This window comes from Heptranchias perlo, chromosome 14 (assembly GCF_035084215.1).
Source record: "Heptranchias perlo isolate sHepPer1 chromosome 14, sHepPer1.hap1, whole genome shotgun sequence".
NCBI classification, from domain to species: Eukaryota; Metazoa; Chordata; class Chondrichthyes; order Hexanchiformes; family Hexanchidae; genus Heptranchias; species Heptranchias perlo.
The window spans coordinates 34,420,421-34,434,085 of record NC_090338.1 but is presented as its reverse complement, the minus strand read 5'-3'; the positions used below and the strand labels follow the sequence as shown (position 1 = coordinate 34,434,085).

The 13,665-nt window shown below is 45.0% G+C and overlaps 1 protein-coding gene across 1 annotated transcript in view; it reads left to right on the top strand.

Moving 5' to 3' along the window:
- LOC137332108 (short transient receptor potential channel 7) overlaps positions 1-8,035 on the top strand; it is a 67,100-nt gene extending 59,065 nt beyond the window's left edge. The window contains exons 8-11 of the mRNA XM_067995819.1: positions 4,457-4,672; positions 5,004-5,087; positions 7,191-7,266; positions 7,899-8,035. Coding sequence (XP_067851920.1) covers positions 4,457-4,672; positions 5,004-5,087; positions 7,191-7,266; positions 7,899-8,035 — 513 coding nt within the window. The remainder of the gene's footprint in view (positions 1-4,456; positions 4,673-5,003; positions 5,088-7,190; positions 7,267-7,898) is intronic.
- Positions 8,036-13,665: the final 5,630 nt, after the last annotated feature.

The following is a 13,665-nucleotide window of genomic DNA, read 5'->3' as shown; positions in this document are numbered from 1 at the left end:
AAATACATCTAGTTGCTTTTTGAGCACATTCATATTATTCATTTAATTTCCTTGGTAAATTATTTGACAAATCTTTTATGTTTTGTACATAAGAATAAGCTTTTCCTGACTTAAGTGTCAGCTCCTAACTTTTTAATTGTTAACTTGTGTCTCCTGGTATTTGAACCCTTAACAGTGATCACCTTGACTGACTCAACTTATCCTTCATATTCTTGATATAATGCATCAGAATTTTAATAAGAAAGGAATCATGTTACTGTATGCTGAGCTTCAAATTAATTACTATACGCATCTTTTACAATTGTTATAGAAACTATTGAAAACTATTTGCTGCAATAGAATCATACCGAGAAGCAGCTGAAGTTTCACTCACAAGTTTGATTATTAAAGGGGAATGATATCCTTCCTGCCTTCATACAGCCAGAATTTTTTTTTAAACTGGTTTGGTACTAATGTTCCATGATGAGAATGCATAGATAAAGCTCCCTGCAGTACAACACAATCTTTGTTTTGGGAACACTATTTTTACTTGTCTCCCAAATTCAAGCTGCATTATCCACTGTTTAACAGCTTTAAATTAGTCACCTTTTCTTTTCCACAGTTAAGGAGTTAAAGGAATTAAAAAGAGCAGCTCAAACTTCACTGAGTCTGTTCAGTGGAGGTTCTGCTGTTGACCATTTTCAATAAATGATTAATTGCTAGAATCTGTACAATTTAACTCAGTGGTTCTCAAACTTTGGGACACAAGGCCTTGCTCAGGTGGGATACACTGAGAGGGGACATCAGTGTCAGCTCGAAACAGCAACATTTTTAAGATTGCAAACCATCCTGTTAATTACTGTGAACCAGATCTTCAAGACACCATTAATGTTCATGGTGCACACTAGCTGGTTAATCTACCTATCACTCTCACTTGAAGAATGGGAGAACCAGCTAATCCGTACAATAAAAATAGGGTGCATAAGCAATGTTGCAGTCAACATTTCAGATCAGGGGTGGACCACCCGGCATCGGACCACTAGGCACCGAACACAACAAAGGCAAACCGAGCCCAGTCGATCCTGCAAAGTCCTCCTCACTAACATCTGGGGACTTGTGCCGAAATTGGGAGAGCTGTCCCACAGACTAGTCAAGCAACAGCCTGACATAGCCATACTCACAGAATCATACCTTTCAGCCAACGTCCCAGACTCTTCCATCACCATCCCTGGGTATGTTCTGTCCCACCGGCAGGACAGACCCACCGGAGGTGGCGGTACAGTGATATACAGTCAGGAGGGAGTGGCCCTGGGAGTCCTCAACATTGACTCCGGACCCCATGAAATCTCATGGCATCAGGTCAAACATGGGCAAGGAAACCTCCTGCTGATTACCACCTACCGCCCTCCCTCAGCTGATGAATCAGTCCTCCTCCATGTTGAACACCACTTGGAGAAAGCACTGAGGGTAGCAAGGGCACAGAATGTACTCTGGGTGGGGGACTTCAATGTCCATCACCAAGAATGGCTCGGTAGTACCACTACTGACCGAGCTGGCCGAGTCCTGAAGGACATAGCTGCCAGACTGGGCCTGCGGCAGGTGGTGAGCGAACCAACACGAGGGGAGAAACCTACTTGACCTTGTCCTCACCAATCTACCTGTCGCAAATGCATCTGTCCATGACTGTATTGGTAGGAGTGACCACCGCACTGTCCTCATGGAGACGAAGTCCCATCTTCACACTGAGTATATCATCCAACGTGTTGTGTAGCACTATCACCGCGCTCAATGGGATAGATTCAGAATAGATCCAGCAGCTCAAAACTGGGCATCCATGAGGCGCTGTGGGCCATCCGCAGCAGCAGAATTGTATTCCAGCACAATCTGTAACCTCATGGCCCGCCATATTCTTCACTCTACCATTACCAACAAGCCAGGGGATCAACACTGGTTCAATGAGGAGTGTAGAAGAGCACGCCAAGAGCAGCACCAGGCGTACCTAAAAATGAGGTGCCAACCTGATGAAGCAATAACTCAGGACTACATGCATGCTAAACAGCGGAAGCAACATGCTATAGACAGAGCTAAGCGATTCCACAACCAACGGATCAGATCAAAGTTCTGCAGTCCTGCCATATCCAGTCGTGAATGGTGGTGGACAATTAAACAACTAACGGGAGGAGGAGGCTTTGTAAACATCCCCATCCTCAATACTGGCGGAGTCCAGCACGTGAGTGCAAAAGACAAGGCTGAAGCGTTTGCAATCACCTTCAGCCAGAGGTGCCGAGTGGATGATCCATCTCGGCCTCCTCCCGATATCCCCACCATCACAGAAGCCAGTCTTCAGTCAATTCGATTCACTCCACGTGATATCAAGAAACGGCTGAATGCACTGGATACAGCAAAGGCTATGGGCCCCGACAACATCCCGGCTGTAGTTCTGAAGACTTGTGCTCCAGAACTAGCTGCGCCTCTAGCCAAGCTGTTCCAGTACAGCTACAACACTGGCATCTACCCGACAATGTGGAAAATTGCCCAGGTATGTCCTGTCCACAAAAAGCAGGACAAATCCAATCCGGCCAATTACCACCCCATCAGTCTACTCTCGATCATCAGCAAAGTGATGGAAGATGTCGTCTTCAGTGCTATCAAGCAGCACTTACTCACCAATAACCTGCTTACTGATGCTCAGTTTGGGTTCCACCAGACCTCATTACAGCCTTGGACCAAACATGGACAAAAGAGCTGAATTCCAGAGGTGAGGTGAGAGTGACTGCCCTTGACATCAAGGCAGCATTTGACCGAGTGTGGCACCAAGGAGCCCCAGTAAAATTGAAGTCAATGGGAATCAGGGGGAAAACTCTCCAGTGGCTGGAGTCATACCTAGCACAAAGTAAAAGGTAGTGGCTGTTGGAGGCCAATCATCTCAGCCCAAGGACACTGCTGCAGGAGTTCCTCAGGGCAGTGTGCTAGGACCAACCATCTTCAGCTGCTTCATCAATGATCTTCCCTCCATCATAAGGTCAGAAATGGGGATGTTCGCTGATGATTGCACAGTGTTCAGTTCCATTCGCAACCCCTCAAATAATGAAGCAGTCTGAGCCCACATGCAGCAAGACCTGGACAACATCCAGGCTTGGGCTGATAAGTTGCAAGTAACATTCGCGCCAGACAAGTGCCAGGCAATGACCATCTCCAACGAGAGAGAGTCTAACCACCTCCCCTTGACACTCAACGGCATTACCATTGCCGAATCCTCCACCATCAACATCCTGGGGGTCACCATTGACCAGAAACTTAACTGGACCAGCAATATAAATACTGTGGCTACAAGAGCAGGTCAGAGGCTGGGTATTCTGCAGCGAGTGACTCACCTCCTGACTCCCCAAAGCCTTTCCACCATCTACAAGGCACAAGTCAGGAGTGTGATGGAATACTCTCCACTTGCCTGGATGAGTGCAGCTCCAACAACACTCAAGAAGCTCGACACCATCCAGGACAATGCAGCCCACTTGATTGGCACCCCATCCACCACCCTAAACATTCAGTCCCTTCACCACCAGCGCACTGTGGCTGCAGTGTGTACCATCCACAGGATGCACTGCAGCAACTCTCCAAGGCTTCTTCAACAGCATCTCCCAAACCCGCGACCTCTACCACCTAGAAGGACAAGAGCAGCAGGCACATGAGAACAACACCACCTGCACGTTCCCTTCCAAGTCACACACCATCCTGACTTGGAAATATATCGCCATTCCTTCATCGTCACTGGGTCAAAATCCTGGAACTCCCTACCTAACAGCACTGTGGGAGAACCTTCACCACACGGACTGCAGCGGTTCAAGAAGGCGGCTCACCACCACCTTCTCAAGGGCAATTCGGGATGGGCAATAAATGCTGGCCTCGCCAGCGACGCCCACATCCCATGAACGAATAAAAAAAAGCGGAGAATCGAATCAGTGTATGACTTGGGAACATCTCAAGTCTTTCGTACAGTAACATGTATTCAAAGAGGGGATCCTTTCATTATCTTATACAATAGTAACACTGGTACTATTTTTTCAAACTAGCTTCACATACCATGATTCACTTAGTAAAAAATTATTTTTTACTTAGGTTCCTTATAGTATCATTATATTGAGGTAGAATTATATAGAATTATACAGGTAGTATAATACAAGGTATTACAATCATAATTGTGAATTACATTATATGCGGTACATTTAGACAAAAATAAACTTGACAGTACGACTTTAAGCAAGGTACTTTTCTGGCACTAAATGAAAGAAGTGCGAAAACCAAGATGAACATACAGGGTTAATTATTATATTATGCACTGTTTTTACATCGTAACTAGATCTAGCGCTTACCTAGTTATAGTAAGTTTGGGAAATAGGACGCTTTAAAGCCAATTCACTATATAACCGACAGTCTAATTGCAATATATTTATCAACCTGCCACTTCTTATTCACACAGGAGGATGCAGATGTTGAGTGGAAATTTGCTCGAGCAAAGCTCTGGCTATCTTACTTCGATGAAGGGAGAACCTTGCCTGCTCCATTTAATCTTATGCCAAGCCCAAAATCCGTTTACTACTTTATATTAAAAATCAAAATCTGCCTTGTACATCTGTGCAAATCCAAGGTACAAAAATCTGAGGGTGACCTTGAAATGGGCATGCTGAATTCTAAGGTAATATATGCAATTCTTATGTATTTGAAAATATTTGCAAATGAAGGAACTTTATGCATTTTCTAAACTGGCTCCTTATCACAATTTGAAATGATTGCTCTTCAACTTATTTACAAAATAATATTTTAATTCCAAACCTATTTCCAGTTTTCTGGTCTAAGTAAATTATGAAGAACTTAAGAATTTTCATTTTTATAGTGCCTTATCATGTCACTGAGGACATCTCAAAGCTCTTCATGTCCAACCAATAGTTTTTTGAAATATAGTCACTTTGATTATGTAAGCAAAGTATTATAATTACAAAATAAATCTATATTCAATTCCATTCCAGCCAGGTCATCATTATCAATCTAATCCCAGGGGTTCAGAAGGTTGTGGTCTGAAAAAGCCTATCAGCAATCCGACAAGATATCAGGTTAGTTACCTGTGTCGATTTCCCCAATTGTTACATTTCTCATACTTTCCTCTAGAGGGAAACATTAGGTTGGATTTCACATATTTCATTGCGTACCATTTAAGAGTACACATTCAAAGCAAACCAATTATTTTGAATTAATTAAAAACATTTGGAGCACAATCTCTTGTGTTTTAAGCATAAATTGAATAATAAAACACAATTACCTTGCTTGAATTTACCATAATCAGTTTATCCTGATTTTTTAAATAAATACTCGCATTTATGTAATGTCTTATTTCGTCACTCAATGTCTCAAAGCGCTTCACGTACATGTAATTACTTTAAAGTGGAGTGACAGTTGTTGTATAGGCAAATGCAGCAGAGGCAAAATGAGATTCCACAAACAGTAATTAGATGAGTGACTCGTTAATCTGTTTTTGGTGGTGTTAAAGAACATTGATGTGGAGATGCCGGTGATGGACTGGGGTTGACAAATGTAAACAATCTTACAACACCAAGTTATATGAATTCACCTGACGAAGGAGGAAGCCTCCGAAAGCTTGTGATTTTCAAATAAAATTGTTGGACTATAACTTGGTGTTGTAAGATTGTTTACATTTGAAGAACATTGGCTAGGACACTGGGAGAACAACCTTCTCTTTAAATAGGATCTTTAGCACCTATCTGAACCACAGCTGGCAGAGAGGGGCCTTGGGTTAATGTCTCATCCAAAGTATAGCAGCTCTGACAGTGTAGCATTCCCTCAGTACCGCACTGAAATGTCTGTCTAATTTCACATGTTTAAGTGTTGCAGTGGGCTTGAACCACTGGAACCTTCTGACTCTCAGAGGCAAAAGTGCTTCCAACTATATCTTGAAATGTTATATCATATCATATCATATGACTGTTTCGCACTTATAGGGTTTGAAATTCTGCAGGGGTTCTACTGGTCTCCCATTATAACCACGGCCAGAGACTGGCGGAACTCCCACACAATTTCAGGGCCACAAACTCTGCCTGAAAGGATGAACAGTTTCTCAATCTGGTTATTTGGGCAGGTTGCCAAGAACTTGAAAAATAAATCTCAAAGTCACAATTCAGTGAGGCCTGTAGGAAGCACACTCCAGGGGATTCTTGCCCTTTCTTAACACGAGACAAATGGAAATATTTCTCCATGTATCTGCCGCAAAATCAGTGATAGCACAACGGGGACTAATTATATGATTGGGTGCACCCTTGGCGCCAATTAAGCAATTATCAATTCGGCAGCCTTTGGCCTGTTTCTTTCCCAAAACGCAGTGTGATCCCCTCATTAAGTTCCTCATTACCATTTAAAAAAAATTATTTTGAACTTTTGTGCTCATCAAGGTGAGGGGTGTCAGTGTTGGAAAATTGAACTTTTTTTTTCCCATTTTGGCTGTCCATGTCAGCAAAAACACTCTCTCAAATCAGGTGCAACAAGGCCAGATACTAAGTAAGCTGCCTTCTACGCTGCCCAAATTCGAAAGACCATTTCTGGTTACACCTAGGAAGTTTTCCATTTCCCCCACTATCTATAATTCTACCCTCTGTGAAATAGTCAGTCTTTACCATATAATGGGCAGTTTTGTATAGTGGGCCTAAGCCAGGAGATATTGATTGCGATTGCCCAACCTCATTTGGCATAGGATCCTTACAATTTATAGGAGATCATTTTCATCCTTTCAGTCTGGCTGGATTCAAAGCCAGGTTCCAGAGGCAAAAGAAATGATGCAGTATTCTAACCTACTGCATCATCCAGCCTTCAAAAATGTTATTTTTATTTTCATTTTTATTTTATGTTGGGCCATGTTGTTTGATGACAGGTTACTTTGCTCACAAAATCTTGTTTGAAGATATTACTAAACTGTCTCACCTGAGATATTCCATGAGTGTTAGAGCATGCATATAGTTCAGCAGATAAAGAATGTAGATTAGGGTCATCAGAATTATAATTGAGTATTTATCAACCATAACATATCTTGATAAGTGTATGTTAAAATGTCAAACTGTGACAGGTCTGTAGGTGTACATTCATAGGATGCTGGAAGTAGCATTGTAGCGTACTTGTATATTAAAGACTTTTTCTTTAACATTTTGCAGAGAATTATGAAACGATTGATAAAGCGATATGTGCTGAAAGCACAGGTTGATAGAGAAAATGATGAAGTCAATGAAGGCAAGTAGTTCTCAACATTTGCTTCATAGTAAAAGGAGGACTGGGTGTATTTTTTTTAAACCTGTCACTTAATGATGCAACATGATCAACAAATAGGAACAAATATACAGTCGTGCATTTGAGCAAATAAATGCTTGTTTATTCCGGGAAAGATATACAAGTATCAATCACATTTAACATTTGCAAAAAAATAGGCAATCTTCCTAGCAGATATACAAAAGAGTCAACAAAGAATGATCCTATAGAGCCTGAAAGTCAGAAAAGTGTTAATTGTTTTTTTCAATGTCTTCTTGATGAGGCATTTTTAAATGATTTTTTTAAAAGTACTGGATTGTTTGGAGTAAATCAAATGCACTGTGAGGGGTAATTTTACAATCTGCACTGCTGGTGGGGAGCCTTGCCCACTGGCTATGCAAACCAGAAGTTTGGGTGTAAAATTACCCCTCTTAATTTTGCACTTCAAAGTTAAAACAATAGATTGCAGCTCTACAGAGATATTTCTGATGAAAGAGTTTAATGTGTTGTATCTTTTAACTTATTTTACAAGGAGATGTATTTTATATACTTCATATACTTTTTGATACAACTGAATTTTCAGAAACGGCTCCCTTAACATTTTATTTATATTTCAGGGGAACTTAAGGAAATCAAACAGGACATTTCTAGTCTTCGTTATGAACTCCTGGAGGAAAAGTCACAAGCAACAGGGGAGTTAGCACAACTCATTCAGCAACTCAGTGACAAGTTTGGCAAAAACTTGAAAAAATAATTGAAATGTATAGGAAATAAAACATAACATTCAATTTCAGTATACTTTAAAGAAATGGGACGTTTGGCAAAAGTTGTTTGAGAAAAGGCAATGAGTGGGTTACTTTATACACTCGGATTTCAGACAGGCAGTTTGTTTAGCTGTGCATAATTAGATGGTCCTGAAGGATAAATCAACAAAGGAATGAGAATGAAAATAAACTGGAATTCCACAAGGGAGGATATGACAGTATGAAGACTGAAGCAGGTGGAATCTGCATCAGTGGCACACGCAGCTCAGCTCTGTATCCAACACAGAGTATGTAATAGCAATCAGTACCCATGTACAGCAGGCTTCTTCTCAACAACTGCTGCTGGTGTCATGCTCAAAGCCATGCTCATTGTAGTAGAACGTGAGACTTGTAGCACAGGTTGACTACAAAGCCTGATCCACATGGATAAATATCCATGGTATTTTATTTTAAACTTTAAAAGGAATGTGCACACCTAATGTACTAGAATTAACTGGGTAGTGGGCCAATTAATGTCACTGATGCCAAGGATTTCTACCTATCCCATTTTGGACTGCAATGCTGAAAAAAATTCAAAAATGCAAATAGACATGAAAAATCCCAATTTTAAACACAGAAGTCTTTTTGCCACTGCCTTCTGTGGATTATGACATGAAGCATAAGTTATTAAGACTTTCAACTAACTTTCATCAGCAAAGTAAGCATTAGAACTCATACCATGATCGCAACCTCTGCCCTGCCTCTATCCCACCTTTTGTTCAGTTTTGGACTTGGCGAAAGGTGCCAACCCAACTGATACTGCACCCATTGTTCCCTCTCTTTAAATGCTGATTTACATAATTTATGGTTAGATCCATCATCTTGAATTGGTTTCACAATCACACAGGGCTTCTCTGTTCATCTAATGCTGTTCGACACTCTTAACAATTCATCAGTTCTCTACGAGTGTCACTATCAGAAAACAAAAATACATGGAACTTAAAGTTATTTGCTGACTAAGAGCAGTAAGTCTAGGCTGATTCAACACTAGTCATAAATACAAAAGTTGTACAAGTAGCTAGCACATTTAAGAGAATATTGTTTGAGTACTGTATTTTTCACCAATATTTAACTGGTTAATGTTGAAAGTCTCTTGTATATTGTATTATTTTTAACCAAAATAAAAGTAGCCTTTGGAGTGATTTTACCACTGTCACTGAACACATCCAAGTGCCAAATATGTACAAACCCTCAAACATTGCCACAATACTTGGTATACTAACCACATCCACTGTGGTTTTAACATATGCAGTATTCTGTCAGTTATTCAAACACCTCTGGATCGCAGTGTAGCCAAACAGACCAAAGACACGGAATGTGAATACTGCAACGCAGATTAGAAGTTACAGTGAGAGGTGTTACGTCTTTTTTGAAGCCCAGAAAAATAGGCTCAATTGAAGCACCAGCATTTAAAGTATATAATGTATTGTAACAGGAGTCCACATCCATCTTTATCAACCAGGATAGTCGTATCTCCTCTGTGTTACCATGTGGTGATTCAAATAAAGGTTTGATCCATAAGAAAAGCAAGGGTAGCCATTTGCCATGCTGCAGAATGTTCCTCAGTCACAGGCTTGAGGCTACATTGCATAGTGCAGAACATTCCTGAGTTACAAACCTGGGGCCAAAAGGCCAAACGCTCCTCAATTGCAACCCAGGAACGAGGGTTGACATCTCTGGTTGGAGGTATTCCTGGAGGTATGATCATGTGACATCTGACATTTGATCGCATGGCATATGCAAATGTTATTACATTTACCTTGTAAAGATTTGGTCCCTTTTAGTTGAGTACCTTTGCTTGTGTTTTTGCACCAGCAGCTGTTATGCGAGAAGTTCCAAGAACCAGGAGGCTTCCTGCGAGTAGGAGAAGGGAAACAAAGGGTGGGGGAAGGATTCACAGGGAGGAAACCAGGGGTGGGAGCAACTTTGTTTTCACCAGTAACTAACAATAACTCATTGAAATTGCACCGATAATTAATAGTAATACTAGTAACACTCAGATTCCCCTCATAACCAACAGTAATACAATAACTCATTGATAGTCCATTTGTAACTGGTACACCCCGATATCTTACCTGTAACTAGTACTAATCCGATAACCCTCTGATATTCACCCCGTAACTGCAGCCAGAATCCCTGTGCACTGCACAAGGTGCGGTTAGGCTCCCCAGTCGATGCCACTTTTAAAAGGCCTCATCCTCCTCCCTATCTCCTTGGACTCAGGTTATGTGTGAAGGTGACGACTGTGAACTGGGAGCCTCAGACAGATCTGTACTTGGACTTCACACGTCAGAATCGGCCGATACAGACTGACCTGAACGAAACCGCAAGATTGCAGAAAGGGCAGTGGGCACGGTGTTTGGGGCACTTGTCACATCATCCTAAACTCAGGTCAGCACCAACATTTATTACATCCATTCCCTGGGCTTGGATTCAATAAATGAGAGAAATTACAGCGCAGGAGGAGGCCATTCAGCCCTTGGTGCCTATACCATTGCTCTCTCCTGTAACCCCATTATTCCCAGATCCTTTTATATTCTTTCTTGTGAAATACTTATCCCATTCAGTTTCAAATTTTGTTCTAGTCTTCGCCTCAATAGCCACCTGTGGTGACAAATGTAAGGAATCTTACAACACCAGGTTATAGTCCAACTGTTTTATTTAAAAATCACAAGCTTTCGGAGGCTTTCTCCTTTGTCAGGTGAGCGAGTGTGGAATTCCATGGAAGGTTACCGTATTTATATTCAGAGAACAATACCTGGTGATTACAGATAATCTTTCCAACTGCCCGTTGTCAAGGCAATCAAAGTGTTCAGACAGAGTGATGTTACCTACAGGACCACCGAATACACAAACGGCGAGAACACAAAACAGAGAGAGAGAGAGAGGGAGAGAAACATCCGAAAGGAAGAGAAAGACAGAGAATGACCCGTTGTATTAAAAACAGATAACTTTTTTTCGCTGGTGGGGTTACGTGTAGTGTGACATGAACCCAAGATCCCGGTTGAGGCCGTCCTCATGGGTGTGGGACTTGGCTATCAATTTCTGTTTGACGATTTTGCGTTGTCGTGTGTCTCGAAGGCCGCCTTGGAGAACGCTTACCCGAAGATCGGTGGCTGAATGTCCTCGACTGCTGAAATGTTCCCCGACTGGGAGGGAACCCTCCTGTCTGGCGATTGTTGTGCGGTGTCCGTTCATCCGTTGTCGCAGTGTCTGCATGGTCTCGCCAATGTACCATGCTCCGGGGCATCCTTTCCTGCAACGTATGAGGTAGACAACGTTGGCCGAGTCACAGGAGTATGAACCATGTACCTGGTGGGTGGTGTCCTCTCGTGTGATGGTGGTATGTGTGTCGATGATCTGGCATGTCTTGCAGAGGTTGCCGTGGCAGGGTTGTGTGGTGTCGTGGACGCTGTTCTCCTGAAAGCTGGGTAATTTACTGCGAACGATGGTCTGTTTGAGGTTGGGTGGCTGTTTGAAGGCGAGTAGTGGAGGTGTGGGGATGGCCTTAGCAAGGTGTTCGTCGTCATCGATGACATGTTGAAGGCTGCGGACAACATAGCGTAGTTTCTCCGCTCCGGGGAAGTACTGGACGACGAAGGGTACTCTGTTGGTTGCGTCCCGTGTTTGTCTTCTGAGGAGGTCTATGCGATTTTTCGCTGTGGCCCGTTGGAACTGTCGATCGACGAGTCGAGCGTCATATCCCGTTCTTACGAGGGCGTCTTTCAGCGTCTGTAGGTGTCCATCGCGTTCCTCCTCGTCTGAGCAGATCCTGTGTATTCGCAGGGCCTGTCCATAGGGGATGGCCTCTTTGACGTGGTTAGGGTGGAAGCTGGAAACGTGGAGCATCGTGAGGTTGTCCGTGGGCTTGCAGTACAGTGAGGTGCTGAGGTGCCCGTCTTTGATGGAGATTCGTGTGTCCAACAAAGAAACCGATTCTGAGGAGTAGTCCATGGTGAGCTTGATGGTGGGATGGAACTTGTTGATGTTATCGTGATTAATTGAGATGTATAAAATTATGAGGGGCCTCGATAGAGTGGATAGGAAGGAGCTATTTCCCTTAGCAGAGGGGTCAGTGACTAGGGGGCATAGATTTAAAGTAATTGGTAAAAGGATTAGAGGGGAGTTGAGAAGAAATGTTTTCACCTAGAGGGTGATAGGGGTCTGGAACTTACTGCCTGAAAGGGTGGTAGAGGCAGAAACCCGAAACTCATTTAAAAAGTACTTGGATGTGCACCTGAAGTGCCGTAACCTAGAGGGCTACGGACAATATTGTCCCAGGTTTCACTCACCCCTGTACTGGCTCCTCCTCCCTCGGCACCGCTCCCACGCACCACATTGCTGCTGCTGCTCCTGGCTCTGCAGGAAATGTTGGGCCCCACCCTATCCCCCTCCCACAGCCCCCCCCTCCCTCCCTCTCTCTCTCTCCCCCCCACAGTATCCCTGTCTCCCCCAGTGTCCCGCTCTCCTCTCTCCCACAGTCGCCCTCCCTCCCCCCCCTGTCCACCAGTCTCCCGCCCTCCCTCCCTCCCTCTCCCCCCGTCCCTCAGTCTCCCACCCTACCTCCCTCTTCCCCGTCCCTCAGTCTCCCTCCCTCATCCACCCGTCCCTCAGTCTCCCTCCCTCTCCCCCCTTCCCCCAGTCTCCCTCCCTCTCCCCCAGTCTCCCTCCCTCTCCCCCAGTCTCCCTCCCTCTCCCCCAGTCTCCCTCCCTCTCCCACAGTCTCCCTCCCTCTCCCACAGTCTCCCTCCCTCTCCCACAGTCTCCCTCCCTCTCCCACAGTCTCCCTCCCTCTCCCACAGTCTCCCTCCCTCTCCCACAGTCTCCCTCCCTCTCCCACAGTCTCCCTCCCTCTCCCACAGTCTCCCTCCCTCTCCCACAGTCTCCCTCCCTCTCCCACAGTCTCCCTCCCTCTCCCACAGTCTCCCTCCCTCTCCCACAGTCTGTCTCCCTCCCTCTCCCACAGTCTCCCTCCCTCTCCCACAGTCTCCCTCCCTCTCCCACAGTCTCCCTCCCTCTCCCACAGTCTCCCTCCCTCTCCCACAGTCTCCCTCCCTCTCCTCCCCTTCCCCCAGTCTCCTTCCCTCTCCCCCCCCCCCAGTCCCCCAGTCCCCCACCCTCTCCCCCAGTCCCCCAGTCCCCCACCCTCTCCCCCAGTCCCCCTCCCTCTCCCCCCGTCCCCCACTCACCTGTCCCCCAACCCTCACTCACTCCCTCCCTCCCTCTCCCCCGGTGCCCATCCCTCCCTCCCTCCCTCCCTGCCTGCCCCTCTCTCTCTCTCTCTCACGACCCGTCCCCAGTCTCGCTTCCTATTACTCCACCGTCCCCCAGTCTCCGCCCGTCTCCCTCCCTCTCCCCCCTTCTCCCAGTCTCCCTCCTTCCCTCTCCCCCCCCGTCCCCCAGTCTCCCTCCCTCCCTCTCCTCCCCCAGTCTCCCTCCCTCCCTCTCCTCCCCGTCCCCCAGTCTCCCTCCCTCCCTCTCCTCCCCGTCCCCCACCCTCCCTCTCCTCCCAGTCCCCCACCCTCCCTCTCCTCCCAGTCCCCCACCCTCCCTCTCCTCCCAGTCCCCCACCCTCCCAGTC